Consider the following 21352-nt stretch of genomic DNA (forward strand, 5'->3'; position numbering starts at 1 on the left):
TACAGACATTACCAACCAAGATTACAAAAAAAATTGCATTCCCAACTAAAGCAAAGGCTGTTTTAAATATAATAACATTCAGATATGTCTCTTCAGCAAATATTCATAAAAATAAAAGTCTCCTTTGCTCAGCCCCAAATTTAATTTTTATATATCAAACATACCTAATTTAAGAGCTCCAGCAAGGCCACGTATTACAGTAACAGGATTGTTTGGATTTGTACAAAATTGGTGTAAAGGTGGGAAGAAAGCATCACGCTTATTTTCCAGCTACAAAAATAGAAACTAACACTGTAATTTAAGTATCATTGTTATTTTAAAATATAAAACTGGATTTAGTTCTTTGTTTATATTACAAGGAAGATTTCATATTAATATTCAAATAATTAAAATGGTCATTAAAAACAATGCAACAAGAAAGTCAGCTGGATGTTCAAATGCTTATAAAATTGCATAATAACACAACATATGTGGCTGGGGTTTTAAAGTGTCTAAGAAATAATAAACATCATTATAGTTAGAAGCATGTAGAAATAAATAGGTCTATATGATAATTTTTATACATAATATCTATGCATAATATTTACAAGTATAATATTCCTTTTTACTGTAAAACTATTTCCCTAATTAATGTCTTAAAATTATGTGAGTACATAAGCTTTCCTGAAAGAAGTGTGGTAAATTGATTTCTGTATAGAATATTTTTTCTTTTTTAATAGCAGTCTGGTTACTGAATAAACCACTTTTGAAATCTATTTGAAATGAAATACTGGGATGGCAATGCAAGTTTTATTGTTTTGGAAAACCTGAAATAGAGTAACCCTCTGTACTATATATACTAATAAGCTGCAAGAATCACAGACAATTGAAAATCTATTCAATACTTTAAACTAGATTTTGCTTTTAATGGCAGTGTTATACTTTTTACAATGATCTCTAGACAATACGTACATAAATACTAGGTGTAGGTGGATTCAGCTTATCCTTTGGCAAGGGAGGATATGGAGGTGGTGGTGGTTTTGGAGGAGGACATTTATCCAATAAAATGCTACTGTTTGATAGGCCGTTTTTGCCCAAATTCCTAAGAAACAAAATAGTTAAAACCTGATAAACACACAAAAATAAATGCCATGTATTACTCTGCACACAAATTGTAGAAATTATTATTAAGCTTGGAAAAATATATCCTTCATATATTTAATGAAGGGCTTCAATATTTAGAAAAGCATTCCTTATCCCTCCGCACTTTGCAACATCAAGATAATTAACACATAAAAACTGAGACCTACACAAAGCAGAAAAGGGATTTCACAAGAAAATAAATTGTGTGATTATTTACAGAGAAAAACCGTTGAACTTACCTGAACGGTCTTCTCGATGCACTGTAAGGAGAGTCCAACATGGGTAGTACTTCAGCCTTATTGAAAGGGACTGAGTTAAAAATTTACATAAATAACAGGTCCCGCCCCCATGCTGCCCTTAGTGGGTCAGTCTATAATGAAAACAAAGTCATAGTGTAAGTAAACCAAGAACTTTTGTTGAACATTAATAAGCTCAAATAACTAAAGCACGGAACTGTGCCCCTGGGCCAAAAGGCCAGGAGGGCTTGGACTCTCCTTGTAGTGCATTGAGAAGACCATTCAGATAAGTTCAACGGTTCTTCTCCACTGCACTGCTACGGAGAGTCCAACATGGGATATACCCAAGCTTACTCCACTAGGGCGGGAACAGGCTGGACCAGAGGTGCAGGATCTTGGCACACCCTCTGCAGCACTCTGTGGACGAATGCTGCCTCAGCCGAGGCGTACGCATCCAGGCGGTAATGCTTGATGAAAGTATTGGGAGCAGCCCAGGTAGCGGCACGACAAATGTCTTCAATCAGTGCTTGCTTCACCCATGCTGATGATGTGGCCGCACTCCTCGTGGAATGGGCTGTGATGCCCTTTGGAGGAGATATAGATCTTGACTTGTACGCTGTAATGATACAAGCACTGATCCAGCGGCTAACAGTTCTGGGCGAGACTCTAGATCCCATGGATGGTGGGAAATAGGAAACAAATAGGGATTCTGTCTTTCTAAATGAACTCGTACGTCTGATGTAGATCTTAAGGGCACGTCGGACATCGAGTTTGTGCCATTTCAGTTCCAATGGGTGCATCCCATGGGTGCAAAAGTCCAGTAAGGTGATTTCCTGTGCTCGATGAAATACTGTGTTGATTTTTGGCAGAAAAGTCGGGTCTAATCTTAACACCACTCTGTCTGGGTGAAAGATGCACAAGTCCGGTCTGATTGACAGCGCTGACAGCTCTGAGACTCTCTTTGCCGATGTTATGGCTACCAGAAAGGCCGTCTTGAGGGATAGTATGTGCAGTGGCAGCTTGCGTAGTAGAGGTTCGAAAGGGGGTCTCGTGAGGGCCTGCAGTACCAGAGGTAAGTCCCATGTCAGAAAACGATGTACTGTCAGGGGTCGTATGTTGGCTGCTCCACTGATGAAGTCCTTCACCCATGCGTGATGTGAGATGGGCTAAGAGGAGTCCGTTTTGAGGATGGTGGCTATGGCCGACACCTGTCTGCGCAGGGTGTTGGGTGCTAAGCCCTCATCTAAGCCTGTCTGTAGAAATGACAATAATTGGACCACCTCAGGGCACTGTGGGTCGAAGTTCTGTGTTCTGCAGAAGGTGCAGTATGCAGCCCATGTAGCTTGATAAATTCTGGTTGTCAATGGTCTCCTTGCTGCCTGCATGGTGTTAATGACCCTTTCTGGCACTTGCCCCCTCCATAATCTGTCCCCCTTAAGTGCCACATGGCAAGTTTCTACCAATGAGGGTCTGGGTGTGATATCGACCCCTGTGTTAACGATATCCGGTGGCGAGGTATGTGCCAAGGGGGAGAGATTGACAAGTCCTTCAGGTCAGCAAACCAAGGTTGCCTGGGCCAGTATGGGGCTACTAGGAGGACCTCTGCTTGTTCCTGTAGCAGTTTGCTTAACATTCTCGGTATCAGACGCACTGGTAGGAAGGCGTAGAGTAACTCTTTTGGCCATGGGCAGAGTAGTGCATTCACCTGTTCCGCTCCCGGAAAGCGGGCAAAGAACCTTGGTAGTTTTTTGTTTTGGTGTGTGGCAAACAAATCCGCCTTCAGATTCATGTATCTGCGGATGATGTCTTGAAACAGATCTGTGTTTAGACTCCATTCTGCCGGGTCTATAGTTGTCCGGCTCAGCCAATCTGCCTGAATGTTCGAGATGCTTGAGATGTGCTTGGCTCTCAGAGAGGCCAAGTGTCCTTCTGCCCACTTGAATAGGTTGTGGGCTTCTAGCATGAGGCGGCTCGACCTTGTACCCCCCTGGTGGTTGATATGAGCCCTTGTGGCTACGTTGTCCGTTAGGATCCGGACGTGTTGTCCCTCCACTAGCGAAGCGAAGCTTTGTAATGCTAGGCGGACTGCTCGGAGCTCCAGAGGGTTTATGTTGGGGGTCACTAGTTCCTCTGGGGTCCACAACCCCTGGGCTACCCCTAAGGTGGAATGGGCGCCCCAGCCCGAGAGACTCGCATCGGTTGTTATAGTCACCTCTTGTAGTAACAGGAACGGTGAGCCCTGCTGGAGTGCCGAGGACCTCCACCACTTGAGTGATCGGCGCACTTGTGTCAAAAGTGGTACTGGTCTGTGGGAGTGGCTGGTTCGTCCCTTCTGGAAGGGGATCAGGAACCACTGAAGGGGTCTGGCGTGAAGTCTGGCCCAGGGAACAATGTCTATGCAAGATATAAACATCCTGAGTAACTGGGAGAAAGACCAATGGGACTGTCTTCCTGTGTTGAAGTTTCAATACCATCTCTCTGATCTTGATCTGTCACTCGGTGAATAGGAACACCTTGCCTGTCATGGTATCTATATTGGTATCTAGATGTGGTAAGTACTGGGTTGGTGTCAGGTGACTTTTCTGGTAATTGAGCGTGAAGCCATGGAATTCCAGTGTCCTGATGGTTTCTGCCAAATCCTGCCGTGCTCAGTGAGGGGTGCTGGACAGTATAATGATGTCATCCAAATATGCCATTAGGCGCAATGGACGGGTCCTGAGGTCTGCCGTCAGAACATCCAGGAGTTTTGTGAACGTTCTTGGGGCAGAGGATAGGCCAAAGGGCATGGCCTTGTATTGGAAGTGGAAACCTTCGAAGCTGAATCATAGAAATTTCCTGTGTTCCTGATGAATAGGTACATGTAGGTATGCTTCTTTTAAATCTATAGATGTTAGCCAGTCCTTTTGACGAATCGATGCAAGGATTGTTTTCAGCGAGTGCATCTTGAAACGGTGGTACCGCACATAGACGTTTAGCTGCTTGAGATTGAGTATGAGGCGACAGCCGCCTGAGGCCTTGGGGACTGTGAATACTATGGAGTAGTACACCTGGCCCTCTTGTTGAGTAGGGACCTTCTCGATTGCGCCAATTTCCAGTAAATGGTAAATCTCCTGATGCAACAGTTCTCGTTTGTGTGGATTGAAGGTCACTGGGCACTGCAGGTATCTGTCTGGAGGTAACTGGATAAAATCTATTCTGAGGCCCTGGGATAAGGTTTCCAGAGCCCAGGTGTCTGCAGAGATAGCTTCCCAAGAGGCGGTGAAATGCTGTAGCCTGCCTCCGATGGGGAAGGGGTCTTTGGAGTCATTGTCTTCTGCGGTATCCTCCCCTGGTGTTCCTTGTGAAGGGCTTTCTGGACTGGTTAAATTGTCGATTCCTGTCGCCAAAGTTATTCCTCTCCGATCTATAGGAGGACTGCTGATAGGACCCCTGAGTAGGGGTGCAGTCGTGGACGTTTCCGCCCGAAAGGGCTGTCGTGTGAAATATGGGGTTGTGCGCCTATCTTGCCGCCTATATGTTCTAGGTAAAATCTTCTTTTTGTCTTTGTCCTCAATGAGGACCTTATCTAAAGACTTGCCGAATAACTCGGACCCTTCAAAGGGGGCTGAAGCTAGGCGCCATTTTGACTTAGCATCCGCCTGCCAAGTGCGAAGCCAAAGGAGATGGTGGGAGGACAGGTTTGTAAGGCACACAAAGAAAATCTGGCTGCCGATAGTGTGGTGTCCGCCGAGAATTCAGCCGCCACCAAGAGTTTGTTAATATCTTGCCTCAAGCAGCCATCCTCTGGTCCCAATTTCGTGAGCATGTCTTGAAGCCAGAGGATTGATGCTCTTTTGAAAAACGATGTGGCTGAAGCCGCTTTTAGGGCCCATGCCGCCATATGGTGGGATTTTTTGATTAATCCCTCCGCTCTGCGGTCATCTGGTTTCAAGCCCTCCACCATTTCCGAGGGAACCAGCACATTGGATAGCAGGCTTGCGACTGGCGCATCAATGGTAGGGAATTGCAGCAGATTTTCCATCTCTGGATCGAACGCGTAGAACTTGCGTTCTGAAGCTGTTGGTCCTAGAGCTGCCGCCGGGTGTTCCCATAGTTTCTTGACATTATTGAGGAATAACTGCGGGGAGGGTATAAAGTCGGAGTCTTTTTGGGGCTCGGAGAAGATCCTTGAAGTGGGTGGAGCACTTGTTACCGGATTTGTCGTTTTGTCTGCCGTGTCTGAAGCAACTACTTGTTTTGCCTTATTAAGAAGAATGCGAAGCAGGGAAGGTCTGAAGAGTCCTGTAAAGGCTGGTGGTTCAGGAAGTGTTCCCTCATCCTCTGATAAACCATCGTCTGGCTCTGAACCCGGTTTTCTCATTCCTGAACCCTCATGAAAGGAATCATGCATAGGAGATGGGGTTGCTGGAGCTGCCCATATATTCCTATGTGTGGTGGGTGAAGGTTGAGGCAGAGGAGGAGGAGGAGGAGGGATGGTAGATGCTGCATACTGCTGAACCCCCATAGCAATGCCATGCGAATAGGCCGAGGCAATCATGTCCTGAATGGCTGAGGTCATGCGGTGCCATGTGTCTGGTGAGGATCTTAGTCCTGCTGCAGTTGGTGTGAATGTAGCTGAAGGTGGCATTGGCTGGGTGGGGTAATGCCACGCTGAGGTGGATGGCACATCTACTTTAGGCCTAAATGAGGCCTCTGCTGCCGGGACTGGGGCCACTGATCTATTTGGGGACCAGTCTCTGTCTGTAGCTGATCCCATTCCCTCTGGGAGCCTGGGAGGGGTAGAGGTGGCCATGGGACCCAAATTCTGACCTGTTGTAATGTTTGCCAGGCTTGGTATAACTGGTGTCTCTGGGCTGCTTCAAGTTGTCCCTCTAAGACTTTAATGCGTTTTTCTGCCTCTTTCAAAGAAGCAGATACCTGGGAAGTTTTAGATTTTGGCTTTGAGGAGTGTGTTTTCTCCTTGGCCTTAGGATTATGAGTCCCAGATGAGGGTGGGTCTGCCATCACCGAATGGGGTAAATCCGCCATTAATCGAAGAGCGAGGCAAGGGTTCGATAGCTGTGTTCCTCTGAGAATGAATTTTAATTCAGACTGAAGAAGTCCTAGAAGAGAAAACCTGTGACTGAGTTTTTAAGACTGACCCACTAAGGGCAGCATGGGGGCAGGACTTGTTATGTATGCAAATTTTTAACTCAGACCCTTCCAATAAGGCTGAAGTACTACCCATGTTGGACTCTCCGTAGCAGTGCAGTGGAGAACATCCTTTTTATCCACACCTGTGAAAATTCCACGGATAGTACTCAGACACAAATACACACTTATGAATAAAGGATGTCATATCCAGGCATGGGCCAATTCACCACAACCAACTTGCAGCAGCCAAAATCACCATGGCGAACTCGCCATAAGACAACTCACTGCAAGACAATTTAACAATTCTATTTAATTATTTAAAATAAATACAAAATTATTTTAATTTTTGCGATTCAAATTTAATTGTCCCTACTTTTGCATTCTTTCTTTAATGATTCTATTCCACTATATCTTTGATATCAGTGTAATTCTTGTCCCGCAGTAAATTGTCCTGCAGCAAGTTGTCCATGGCAAGTTAACTGTGGTGTGTTGGTCATGGCGAGCTGACTGTGGCATATTTTCATATACTTATCACGTGTAACTCAATACCTCACCTTAAGAAACACTATTAGTATAATTAAAGAAATACAATATTTTACAAATTGTACAAGAATAACATTTTATCAATGAAATGGTAACAACTGTCAACTTTAAATTTAACTTTTAAAATACTTTATGAATCTTGGAAAATATTTTGAAATATTTTACGGAATACTATATTTTCATATGTAATAATTTGATTGCAAGTTAATTAAGCTCTCCTGTTATATATAATTTTAAAAATGCCTACAGATTCAGTATCATAATCAAGACACTAATTTTTTAGAGTTGGAAGAGGCTCTTCATTTTATACTCATTATTCTATACATCTGAAAATTGCCAAAGTTAGGCAACATTGTTCTAACAGAATCATTTAATTTCCTCATTCCAACATTTTCCAATAGAAATAGCTTTGCAGTACACTGGAAGAATTCATGGATGAAGTTCAGTTTCTTCTTCCACTGAAGGAAACGGATGTAGTTTGCTATGATATGAACAAATCAAATCAAACCCAACTTTCTATTTTAAAAACTCAATAAACAAAACAATGTCAACAAACAACTTTGAATTAAGGTGGATTTTTGAGAGTATAGTCATCAATGGCCAACTGCTTTTCTAGAAGCAAAACTAGGAGTCAAAGATTTGGGTTTAATCATTATTTGTATTTTATTAATTCACAACTCTAGATTTCCCTTAAACTGTGGCAATCTGGGCAAAGGATAATTAGTAACTGTATCAAGGCACTACCAAGTATATTTTCTCCTCCTTAATCCTTTACAATAAAATACTCTAGCATGAAAAATTATAGTACCCAGATTTTAGTAGTTGGAATAAGTTTGTGTATACCAAATGTGGTATATTATTTTAAACACTACTATTAACCATTATTTAATCTAATTCGCAAGTTGACTGGACACTGGAAGGAAAATCATCCTGATATCCTCTACCACAAAGGCAAAGAAACCGTGGCAAAGAGAATCATGCATGCATGAGTGCCCAAACCCATAATTTAATGCCTGGGGAGGGTGAAAACAGTTTCCCCCAGCCCCGGAGGCCCTCTGAAGGCCGGAAACAGACTGTTTCCCAATTTTTGGTGGGCCCAGTAGGCTCGTGTTTTGCTCTCCCCAGGCTCCAAAGGCTTCACTGGAGCCGAAGGAAGGATAAAAATGCCCTCCCCATCCCCCTGTGGGCTCTCTGGAAGCCAAAAATGCCCTCCCAGAGCCTCTGTACAAGCCAAAAATCAGCTGGCCAGCACACAAATGCATGGTGGAGCTGAGTTAGGACAATGGCTCGCATGCCAGCAGATATGGCTCCGCGTGCCACCTGTGGCACCCATGCCATAGGGTTGTCATCACTGATATAGGGTTTCTTGCTTGAGATACAGAGTTGGACTAGAAGATCTCCAAGGTTCTTTCAACTTTGTTACTCCTTAACATCTGCCTGAAACCTCTGGGCGAGAATATCCACCAGTTAAGAACTCTTCATCTCAATCATGGGTTGCACAGGTGAAGCTGTCCATATATTACCCAGGGTCTAGACACTATTCAGGTCTGGATAGAGAGGAACAAACTAGTCCAATCCCAAGAAGATAAGGATGGCTGTGGCTATTTGACCCCCTTGGAATGGAGCATAGTTCCATCACTGATCTTTCATGGGATGTCACTTCCCTATCAGAGACTAGTATGCTACTATTTTTTATGGATAGGAACAGCATGATCAGAAGAGCCTCTGCATAACGCCTTCTGGACTATTGCAATATGTTCTACATGGGACTGTACTTGCAGACCATCTGGAAGATGTAGCTGTCATAAAATATAACAGCATGAACAGTAATGGGCATTTTCTTTTCTTATTTTCCCATGTGTAAGGTCAAATATTTGGATCAACCAGATATTAATCTATTGGTTGTGGCAAAAATTGACTGACCAGCTTGTCACCTGGCATTGTGAATTGAGAGTGAGTGACTGGCCCAAAGTCATCTGCTGAATTTCATGCATAAGTGGGGCTAGAACTCTGTCTCCTGGTTTCTCCCTTGGTGCCTAAACTGGCTCTCAGTAATGGGCACTTCTCATGATGTCCTTATTTCATCACTGCTTCACAAGCTGCATTGCCTGCAAATTCACTTATGATGCAATTGAAGGTGCTTATTTATTTATTTATTTATTTATTATTAATTTATTAGATTTGTATCCCACCCCTCTCAGCAGACTCGGGGCAGCTCACAACAATAATAAAACAGTATATAATAAACAAATCTAAAATTTTAAAAAATATTGATTGCTACCTATAAACCCTTTATGGTTATCTGCTGGACCATCTGCTTCCAGATTTCTGTTCGCCAGGCATGTTCAGGCAGAGTGGGTGTGTTACAGGTACTCTCAATTAAACTGTCACCTTGTATTACTGAGGATGCCTACCCTCTGGCATAGCTTCATGTCATAGATACATATGATGTCCACTCTCCTGGACTGTTCCCAGGCCTTAGGAAAGTATTTCTGGGAATCATATATTGCTGTTTCGTTGGTTTACAGTAAATTCTTTCAATATACAGCACTCTACTCTGTACTCTACTGAGCTGTGCTCTTTAATGTAATTGTTCAGAAAATATATTCATATAAATTTATGAACATTTCTATATTTATTTATTTGCTATTTTTCTATACTTCTCCATAGACTTTTTATACAATAGAACAAAATGCACAGTAAAATTTAAAATAAACTTAAATAAGTACAGAAGAGAAATGAAATAAAATCATATTCAATTGTGAAGAATGTATAAAATACTGACAGTTTTTTAATACAGAAATAAAGAGCTTAGGAGGGTTTATATTTTTAATTAGTTAATTGGATTTAAGATATTGTGTACTGTATATTATATATGTGGTGAGCCGCCCCGAGTTCTCAGAGAGGGGCGGCATAGAAATTCAATTAATAAATAATAAATAAATAAATAAAATGTCAGAGCAGAATCCCAAAGCAATCCTTTACAAATAGTCTGCGGATTATGACATATCATTCAGAGACCATTCAAAGTTACGCTGGTGCTGAATGAATGGAACTTAATCAGTCCTCACACTTCTGGCCAATGCAATGTCCCCACAATCATGATCTAGACACTCAGCCCCTGGCTTATGATCACAACAGAGTAAACCATGGTCATGTGACTGCAACGTCTGACAATGTATACCAACTTCCCACAAGTTAAGTCAATGGGAAAGCTGACAGGAAGTCAGAAGTCATAGTCACAGGAAGTCCTTGCTTAAAGACTTGCATGGTCCTTGTGTTATGATGCCTATCCGGACTGTTACATTTTTTGTTGCTAAGCAACACAGGCAGTAATATAATAACATATAAGATCCTATTCAAACATTCACAACAATGAAATAAAGTCAATGCTTTTTAGGCCCGCTACTAACTTTAAAATATCTTTTATGTTTCAACTACCGTATTTTTCGGTGTATAAGACACACCGGGGTATAAGACACACCTAGATTTTAGAGGAGGAAAAGAAGGAAAAAAGTATTCTGAACCAAATGGTGAAGTATTATATTATTTAATAAAACAGGCGTTGATTGCTTACCTGAACGCCTCTTCTCGTACGCTGAGCGGGTACAGCAGTCATGTGGGTTGCTTGCTGTCCAATCTGCAAAGGACCGAGCCTAATCTTTTAAAAGATTGCTGGATCAGCCCCTTCCCCAGAATTCGCGAATCTGTAGACTTAGGCTCAAAGGTGGTGGCTCGAATAATGCTCTACTCTCTTGATAGAAGAAACAGGTTAAAAGCTATAATCATGGTTAGAAGGAAAAAAGGGAGGGAAGTGACTGCTGTACCCGCTCAAGGTATGAGAAGAGGCATTCAGGTAAGCAATCAACGCCTATTCTCTGTACTGAAAGAGCGGTTCCAGCAGTCACGTGGGACATACCCAATAGATGAGTACCTAGGGAGGGATTAGTTGGCTATCGTGAGAGATAACGGATTGGAGGACTCTTCTGCCAAAGGCAGCATCTGCTGAAGCGTAAGAGACAATTTTGTAGTGCCTTATAAAGGAGCTTGGAGAGGCCCAAGTGGCTGCTTTGCAGACTTCTCCAATGGAACTTGGGTTGCCCATGCGGCAGATGTGGCTGCACTTCTTGTGGAATATGCCCTGATACCTCTTGGTACGCTGAGGGAAGCTGACTCATAAGCCTTTGAGATTGTCCCTCGGATCCAACGACCTAATATGATTGAGGATGCCCTGGATCCCAGGTGTTAGTACAGGATACATGGTTGTTAGGGATTGCCATTGTAAACTGCATATTGTACACTTGTACCAAACTTGTACTTAAAGAGTTAATGTGCACTCAAAGAGTTAACTTGTACTTGAAGAGTTAATATTCAAGGCTGTTTCGTCACTTCCTCATTGAAGCTATAAAAGCTCATTCTTTCGCTCGGTCATTTCCTTTTCACTTTTGCCTGAGAGAAGGGGGAGTTGTATCCAAGCTCCGTGCTTGTATAAGCTTCAGGCTTATTATCTATATTGTATTTTAGCTTCGTGCTTATTATCTATATTGTGTTTTGCTTTGTGCTAATCTTGTAATTGCTCAGTGCGTATTATTCTGTATTTGCTTCATGCTTATTCTGGATTGTTTATATTTTGTTTATATGTAAATAATACTTATTTAACTAAGTCTGTGTCTTGGCTTTATCACACATCCACGCTCTGTTAAAATTCTCTGCTCGGTATTGTCGAAGGTTTCATAGCCTAGCTAACCGAGACAAGCCAACACCAGGGATCTGGGATGGTAGGCTAAAAATAAGGCTTCAGACCTCTGAACAGGTCTTGTCCGTTGGATATAGATTTGTAGAGCTCTGGTGAGGTCTAGGGTGTGCCATCTGACCGCAAGATGATGGTTCTGATTGGAACAGAATGAAGGCAACACAATGTCCTGGGATCTGTGAAACATGGAACTAACCTTTGGTAGAAAGGTAGGGTCCAGGCGCAGGACTACTTTGTCCGTATGGAATTGACATAGATCCTGTCAAATAGAGACGGCCGCCAGCTCTGAAATGCATCAGGCAGACGTTATTGCCACCAGAAAGGCTACCTTGTAAGACAGGTACCTGAAGGATGCTGACCTTAGGGGTTCGTATAGCGCTTGAGTGAGGGAGTGCAGAACCCGTGGTAAGTCCCAGGACGGATATCTGTGAACCATGGGAGGCCTGAAGTTTGAGATGCCTCCTAGAAATTCTTGAATTTCCGGGAAAGAACGAAGTGGTTGTCTGCGAGGCCCTGCCAGGACCAAAGATAAGGCCGCTAGATGACGACGAATGGTGCTGGTTGAAAGGCCCTGATGAAAACCCTTTCATGAGGAAAGATACAATTCTGTGAATGGGAATACACAGAGGTGATAGATCTTCCTGTGTACACCACTGGTGAAACTTGGACCAGGTATGGTCATGAATCCTGTTGATAGAAACTCTTCTGGATTTGAGGATTACTTCTACAGCATCCGGGTCGTAACCTCGAAGGTCTAGGTCACGCCGGATAACAGCCAAGCGGTAAGGTGGAACCACTCCGGATCTGAATGGTGAGAGACCCCCCTGCTGCAACATATTCTCCGAAACGGTGAGTCGCCAGAGGTCCGGAACAGACAGACGTTGCAGGTGTGCGAACTAGGGTCGGCGAAGCCAGTGAGGGGCTATCAGAATCACCTGGGCCTTCTCGAGGATGATCTTGTGGATTACATCTGAGAGAATTGGTATTGGAGGAAAAGCATAAAGTAGCACTCGAGGCCCAGGAGTTCTGAGTGCATTTGTTGCCTCTGCTCCTGGGGATGGAAACCTGGAATAGAACCGAGGGAGTTGAGTGTTGGTCGTGGTCGCAAATAGGTCTAGCGATGGGTGACCAAATCTGAGGCAGATCTGTTGGAATAGGACCGGATGGAGGCTCCACTCTCCTGGATCCAGAGTTGACCGGGAGAGCCAGTCTGCCTACACATTGAGAACTCCCGAGATGTGGTCGGCCTATAAGGACTGAAGATGTCTCTCTGCCCAGAGACCCAGTTTCAGGACTTTCTGCATCAGAGCCTTGGACCTGGTGCCCCCTTGTCTGCAGATATGGCTCTTTGAGGCCATATTGTCTGTTGATTGATGATGTGTGGTTTGAATTGTTTGAGGGCTAACGACACTGCTGACTCCTCTGCTGACCACGTGCCTTGGGTTATCAGACCTTGAGCATGGGGACCCCAGCCCGTCAGGCTGGCATCCATGGTGATGGTGAACTGTTCTGGACTCCTGAAGGGGGATCCTTTGTCCAGGGCGGAGGAAGTCCAAAGGAAGACCTGGGAGAGATCTGAATTTATAATTGCTCCCAGGTGCTGAATAGGGGTGGAAGATGGAGTTGACTTTTCTTGAAATTAATAGGAAAACCATGATCCTGTAGGATAGACATGGCAATATTGAGGTCTGAACAGGTGCCTTCTTTAGAGGCACCGTGAATTAATATGTCATCCAAATAGCACAAAATATGGATGGGCGTGACTCCAGATGTGGGCCACCAAGGCGCCTAGAAGCTTAGTAAACACCCGAGGAGCTGAGGACAGCCAAAAAAGCATGGCCCTATATTGATAATGCTTGCCCTGGAAGGCAAAGCGAAGGAATTACCTGTAGCCCTTAGCAATAGGGAGGTGGAGGTAGGCTTCCGTAAGATCCAAGGAAACCATGAATTCTTCAGGATGAATAGAGGCTAGGATGGATGACAGGGAATGCATCTTAAATTTTCTATATTTAATGAATTGATTTAATTTCTTAAGATCTAGGATGGCCCTCCATCCTCCGGAGGTCTTAGGGACCATGAAGAGGATGGAGTAGAAGCCGAGACCTCTTTGGGAAGAGGGAACTGGTTGGATAGCCCTGATGGACAACAGGTGTTGAATTGCTTCCTGCATTCGAAGACGAGATGAAGGAGATCTAGGAGATGGGCATGAGATGAAATGCTTATGGGGCATGGAGATAAACTCTAACTGGAGTCCCCATTCCACAGTAGAAATAACCCAGGGGTCCTTACAGGAACAGCGCCAGCTGGAAGCGAACCAAGCAAGACGCCCCCCCCCCCCAATGGGAGTAGAATGGATATTACCATCTGGGCTTTCTAGAAGCTCTGGACAAGGAAGAACCTCTTTGAAAGTGGGATCCTCTGCCCCTGGTGTTCCTGTCTGCTTGGGAGTGAAAATGAGAGGTATACTGTCCTGAGTTCCTCTGGAAGGCGAACCCCTGATCTTGTTGACGATTGGGGCATCGAAAGGGCTGAGTTTTGATAGCCTTTTTGTTGACCCTGTAGGTCATCAGGGGGAATATGCTGCTGGAGCTGTTGAAGCCACAAGAGAATGGCTCTGTAGGTCATCAGGGGGAATATGCTGCTGGAGCTGTTGAAGCCACAAAAGAAACACTTTTTGAGCATTTGCTCTAAATGTTTATCTTCAGGCTTTAACACTTCTTCTGCTTCACCAGGTATAGCAGCCGTAGAGTGTAGAATCTTTACTGGTTCATCAGCTTTGGGGCAGACAAGAAGGTCTTCATAAGATGGAGAAAGTTTATATAACTTCTTGTCTTTAGATGTGGGATTTAAATCGTAAGATGGATGGTCCCACTGCTTGAGCAGAGCATCTTTGAACAATTTGGGCATGGGAATGACCTCATTGTCTTCTTGTTCCTCCATAAAATATGGCAGGTTCTCCTCAGGTGGAGCTGTTGAAGGATCAGATGGTTTATCCTGACCAGCTAAGCCTGTGGTCAAACTCTTGCCTTGAATAAAAGAGATTTGAACAGTTGGAAAGGAAAAATTGCAGCAGGAGATGGAATCTTGATTTGTGATTCCTCATCCTCTGACAGGCATTGGAAAGGATCATCCTTGTCCTCTACATCCACATCATCATTCTCATCCTGTGAGGAATCCCAGTCTTCTTGAACTGGAATTCTGTAGGTTGAGAAGGAACTCTCGGGCCTAGGGGCACATGAAGGGGGACAAGAGTGAGAAGGCACATTGATAGCCGAGAGCTTGGCATCAATGGCTTGAGATAAAGCAGAATACATAGTTTGAAGCTCTGGAGGAAGGTTAGTAATAGTAACAGGTAGTGAGGGAGATACCCTGAAGACCTGGGGTGGATCTGGCTCGGAGGGATTTTCCATCATAATATCTGGCTCCTCTGGACCTATGCCCCATAGGTTAGATTGGGGACTGTTTCGGTTTGACTCATCCAGAGAAAGCACAAGGACACCAGAGGGAGGCAATTTTGAAACCTCTGGAGGGTCAGAGGGGCTAACATGCAGTTGGGCCTGCACTCTTAAACGTTTAGCCGATCTCTCATGAATTTTTTGGAGAGCTTGGTTCCATCTCTTCTCAGCCCTAGTGGCTCTAGCCATTGGAGGGGCTCCCGAGGAAGAGGCCTGGGGGATGATGTCAATTTCATCACCAGTAGGCCTAACCTCTCTGGGACCCTTAGAAGAAGTGCCTCTCTTGGGAAACGAAGTCATGGCCTGAACAAATTACAGGTACAAGACTTGGGCCAAAAGATGGGAGAAGCTCTAAATGGGTAACGTTCCCAAGAGGAAGGGGGCCCAAGCTCCTAGGCCCAGGAGCGTCTGCAGCTCAAAGACAATCTGGACGGTACCAGAGTTCGTGTCAGTGAGTACAGAGGGGCAGGCCTCACTAATTTTAAATAATAAACCAAGGCACACTGGTTTGGAGGACTAGCCAGGGAGAAAAAGCCTGAGGGTCTCACAGCCTACTCCAGGGCCACGTGGTGGATTTAATGGCATCAAACGGGACACCCGTGGGTGATCCGCAAGTGCCAAAATTACTGGGTGCTGAGGGCCTTTGCGCCAGAAAAAAAAACGCTCCACTGAATTTGCAGAAAGGAGGGGCAACTAAAGTCCAGGAGACAAACAAGAGAGCTTGTTAAAGTGTCCCACACTGCCGGAGGAAAAAGAGCCCTTTTTTTCTATTTTTTAGCTTGCCAGTAAAAAACCTCCTAGCCGAGTAGATTTATCATAAATGCAATCCGGCAGCAGTGTGAGCAAGGTGATTATGAAATTTGCGGCTGTAGCCGCAGTGCAGCTTCTCCCTTTGGTGCCAAGCTGGCGCAAGAAGGCAAGCTTCAAAGTAAAGGCAATTGCAAATTTTCACTTAGCTGAGATTGAAGAAAGAAATGAAGAGGGATGGTGTTATTGAGAGGAGCTGAGCCACCACATGTCCTGCCGATTGCAGGACCAAGCGAATTCAGAGGAAGGGGCGGATCCAGCAGTCTTTTAAAAGACTAGGCTCGGTCCTATGCGGATTGGACAGCGAGCAACCCACGTGACTGCTAGACCCGCTCTTTCAGTACGGAGAATACCAAATAGCAGAATACTTTTTACAACCATGTATACTTTTTAAAACCATGTATACTTTTTACAAACTTCAAGCTTGACAGCTTCAAGGACTTTAAGCTTGTGGACTTCAACTCCCAGAATTCCTCCACCAATCATGCTATTTTAGGAATGGGAGTTGAAGTCCACAAGCCTCAAACTTGCCTGGTTTGAACACACTTGCACTTCTAACCACTAACTCAGGGGTCCTCAAACTTGACAATTTTAAGACTAGTGGACTTCAACTCCCAGAATTCCTCCCACAGTCATGACAAAAGGGTCTTGGCTGGAGGATAACACTCCACCCACCTACCCCCTAACCACCCATCCGGATTTCTTTCTTGGTTTGGTAAAACGTGGAAGCCCAGTTTGCGCTTTTGCATGGGGGAGACGAGAAAGCAAAAGGGGGGGGAGATCTACTCAAAGATCACACACACACATACCGCCCCTCTAGGATGTTAGCCCAGATGTCGCCCCCTCCCCAAGTGCCTTTCTCCCTAGTTGGGACAAGGCTTTCCCGTGAGAGATGAACGTAGGAAAAATGTCTTTCGGGACCAGCCTCTCACAGAAGGTGCTTCCCCATTCTCTCTCTCTCTCTCTCTCTCTCACACACACACACGCACTCCTCGCCCTTCTCTTTCCCTCCAGCTTTCTCCAAAACCTTTTTGAGCAAACAAGCCAAAACACCTCTTCAGGGTCTGCCTTTCCTATCTACCTACCTCCCTTTCCTCCGTCCCCAGTTTGGATGGCGCGATGGGATGCTGGGGTGTGGGGGCATGTCGCTCTCCAACGCAATCCGTTGGATGTGCAGAGCTCCGAGGGGACACCCACCCGCTTTCCGGCTGCTGCACATCACCTGCTCCATTGCGACCTTCCAAAGGCACCCTGAAGGCAGACGATTAGGGTGGGGATCGCCAGATGATCAGGGCTGCCCTGCGGGCCTTCTCCACCATCTGATTATGCACAGAGCGCCAAGGGGACGCCAGCTGGCTTCTACTCAGCTGCCACCATGCACCCCTTAGTCACCTGCCTGGTGGTGGGCGTTTCTCACAAACTCCCTGCTGGCACCGCCCCCAGTTTGGATGGGGGCGGCTAGTTGCTATGGGCATCTGAACTGGGGTCGGTGCTGCCCCGGGCAGCCACCTGGAAAAAGAGGCCTTGCTGCTGGTGTGACGCCTGGCACCCTGCCCATTCCTGGGGCTGAGCTGCCAGCCTCCTGCCGAGGGTTGCCAGGCACCCTTCACAACTTTTGATGTATAAGATGCACCCAATTTTTAAAGCAATTCTTGCAGTAAAAAGGTGCATCTTATACACAGAAAAATACGGTACATTATTCACCCACATTTATATTTCCCTGATTCACAACTGAGCTTTTATAGTAATTCTCTCACCACTATATTCATAAAGATATTTAGAATAAAATAGAGAGAAATTGCCTATTAAAATATATGCACATCAGATGCAAGTATGCAATTGTTTTAAGAGTTACAGAAAGTTAAATTAGCTCTAGTGTGACCTGTAGTTTGCAGCATGGGCCAAGCAGTAGTAAGAATGCAACATTATAGTTACTGGAGATACTTAAATTTTGATGACCAATAAATAATGCCAAATCTAAAAAATCTCCAATATTTGTATGCACTGAATGTTTCTTTTGAAAGAATTGATTATTTCTTATTTTATTATTTATAATTCACACTTCTGAACTGCCTCAAAGAGGGACTCAATTATCCTTTCTCTCTTTATAACAATTTAGAAACTTCTTTATGTTGTTGAAGGCTGTATGCAACATGACTGGATGCTCTTTGAAAAAAATAATCCAAAGACTCTTTGGATTTATGAAAATAATTCCACAATGCTACAGTTCCAAGAAGTATTTTTATAACAAAATCTTACAGACCAATCATGATAATTATTAAAATCCAAAAATCCAAGCTGAAAATACTATAATCCAGAGAAAGGTGTTTTCAAAGCCTAGAATTGGTTCAAAGAGAGGCAACAGAATTATACCTCCAACTTTAAACCTTATTCCTACACTAGAAGAAACTTCTATAGAATCTTTTTGTCAGGTTTTTTCAAAAAAGGAGAAATTTTCATACCGGGAAGAAATTATTAAATATATTCGTTAACTTTGAGACAAAGATGTAATAACATGGACATTCATGTGGGAGCAAAGCTATTTTTGCACAAATATTTTAGCAGTTTACTAACAAAAACTAATGCTGATTATCTATGGAAAATTATAATGAACTATTGCTACTGTTAAATGAAACCTTATACAATATTTGTATATGTATACCGTATTATTCGGAGTATAAGATGCACCTTAGTTTTGGGAGAGGAACTTACGGAAAAGAATCTGCACATCATTTTATCCCCTGGTTAGGGCTTTAAAAAAACTTTATTTGGAGAGAGTAACAATGAAAGAGTTTGCAAGCCAGTAAGAACTGGGAACATCATTAGCACCTGGAAAGAAACATTTGGAACAAGTAGAGCAATGGAAAAAACCCTGCAAAGACTTAGGGCTTGGAAAACATTCTTCGCAGAGAATAACAATGAAAGATCTTGCAAGCCGGTAAGAGCTGGGAACATTGTTAGCACCTGGTTAGGGCTGGAAATAAACTTACTCAGAGCAAGTTAATGAAAACAACCCTGCAAAGACTTAGGGCTTGGAAAACATTCTTCACAGAGAGAAACAATGAAAGAGCCTGCAAGGAAAGAACTGGGAAGATCGTTAGCAGCAAGTTAGGGCTGGAAGAAAAAAGTTACATTCAGATATAAGACACACCCAAATTATCAGCCTCTTTTAGAGAGGAAAAAGATACGTTTTATACTCCGAAAAATACGGTAAGTAAATATATGCTGTGGGTTTTTTAGTTTTCTTTTTTCTGCCATTTCTTTTCTATTGTATTAATAGAAAGAAAAAACCCCTCACATTTGAGAAATGTTGATTTTGCCAAATATAAAACCAAAGAAAATATTTTCTACTTCAGTCTTTTTTGGTGGTAGATATGGGGAAAACAGAAATGTATGAATGTTTATACCTGTTCAATTTAAAGAAATTTTCTTACTTCATAAACTGAAAGTTTTAAATCTGTACTTTAGTAATAATTCTAAATTTTAATGTTAAAATTAAGGCTAGTGTCTGCATTTAAAAAATATGTTTAGTAATATTGTCCCAAAATATTCAACTAGAAAGAACTGTGAAAATATACATAATTAAAAGAGTTTAACATACAGAATGTAAAACTTCTATTTTTCCATAAAGTATTACAGTGCTTTCTTCAACCTTTTGGCCACGCAGTTTTCTTCTTTTAGGGAACAAAAAGCAAGCTCACATAGCTACAAAAAGTTGTTTTCAACTCCAATTCTTTTAAGTTCTTTGTTTCTAATACAATCGCTAGAGCAGTTAAATTTATTGCTGTTCAACACACTATGTCATCCTTTAATGCCATGTCAGCTGGTCAAAAGTCAGGGGGAAAAATCTACTAATCTTTGTAAAATTGAACCATAAACCCCCGTAAGTGCAACCCAGGACAAAAAGTACAAGAACCCAAAGAGTATTATATGCCTAGCTCTATGCAAGGAAGATTAGAGTGGAGATTCCTTCAACTTAAATAAAACAAATCCTTTCCCAATGATTTCAATCAGGCAGAGGTGAATATGAACATTTACCATATTTATAGTGGATATAAAAAGTCTACACACACCCTTATTAAAATGTCAGATTCTTGAGATGTGAAAAAATAAAACCAAGGTAAGTCACTTCAGAATTTTTGTATCTTTAACATATACGGTATACAATTCAATTGAAGAACAAACTGAAATCTTGGGGTGATATGATAACAATAAAAGTAAAATAAGCTAGTTGCACAAGTCTGCACACCCTCTTATAAGTAGGGATGTAGCTAGGTTCAGAATTTACCAATCACATTCAAACCAATAGTAAATTGTAGTCAAGACCACCTGCCACCAATTAAAGCGATTCTGTTCAAGCCCATATAAAGTTCAGCTGTTCTGGTAGGAGTTTCCTGAGATTTACTCAGTTACCTCTTATATCAAAATCCATGGTCTTCAAAAAGAGCTTACAAAGCATTAAAGGGATCTCATTGTTGGAAGGTATTAGTCAGGAGGAGAAGAATAAATTCCAAGCCATAAAATGCTGAAGATGAAAAAGAATGTCACCTTTCAATATGACAATGACCTAAAGCGTACCTTCAAATCAACAGAATGGCTTTGCCAGAAGAAGATCAAAGTTTTTGAATGGACCAAGTAGAGCCTGGACCTGAATCCAACTGAAAATCTGTGGGGTGAGAAGATGCTCTTGCAACCTGACAGATTTGGAATGCTTATGCAAGGAGGAGGGTACAAAGATTCTCAAGGCAAGATATGCCGTGCTGATAGCTTCTACCCCAACAGACTGAATATTTTCAAAAAATCAAAAGGTTTCAGAAAAGTATTTGTTTAAGGGTGTGTAATTATGCAATCACATGAATGTATGCTTTTTATTTTGATTTCCCCCCCCTAAAAGATTTCAAGTGGTGGGATTTCAGGTGGGGGAAAAAATTGAAGTCATTTATACTGGTCTGATTTTTTTACATCTCAAAAACCTGAGTTTTTATATCTACTGTATATTCTGCCTTCACTCTGACTCATGGTGGCTACTCCATTTCTTCTGCCAGAATTTACTATAACATTGGGTAGGGGTAAGATTGTTCTTCAATTACATTTCCAATACATATTCAAATATGTAATTATTGTATATATTTTAATATGTTTTGTTTTAAAAGAGCTCAAAAAGTCAGAACACTTTCATTTTCAATGGGACATACAGTAATTAAAAACAAGCATTTGTAAAAAACCCTATCATACAATTTAATGTTATTTCAATGAAATAAACATTTGGGGGACAGACAGTACATACAATATAAAATTGTTAC

The 21352-nt window shown here is 42.8% G+C and overlaps 1 protein-coding gene across 4 annotated transcripts in view; it reads right to left on the minus strand.

The window, feature by feature from the left end:
• The window catches only part of KDM6A (lysine demethylase 6A), a 279276-nt gene that overhangs the window by 67831 nt on the left and 190093 nt on the right, over nucleotides 1–21352 (minus strand). For all 4 annotated transcript variants that reach the window (XM_070750519.1, XM_070750522.1, XM_070750520.1 and 1 more), the window contains 2 exons: nucleotides 952–1081; nucleotides 165–270 (listed from right to left, as the gene is read on the minus strand). In XM_070750519.1, the coding sequence (XP_070606620.1) occupies nucleotides 165–270; nucleotides 952–1081 (236 nt within the window). The remainder of the gene's footprint in view (nucleotides 1–164; nucleotides 271–951; nucleotides 1082–21352) is intronic.

Source organism: Erythrolamprus reginae, chromosome 4 (assembly GCF_031021105.1).
Source record: "Erythrolamprus reginae isolate rEryReg1 chromosome 4, rEryReg1.hap1, whole genome shotgun sequence".
In the NCBI taxonomy this organism is placed as follows: domain Eukaryota; kingdom Metazoa; phylum Chordata; class Lepidosauria; order Squamata; family Dipsadidae; genus Erythrolamprus; species Erythrolamprus reginae.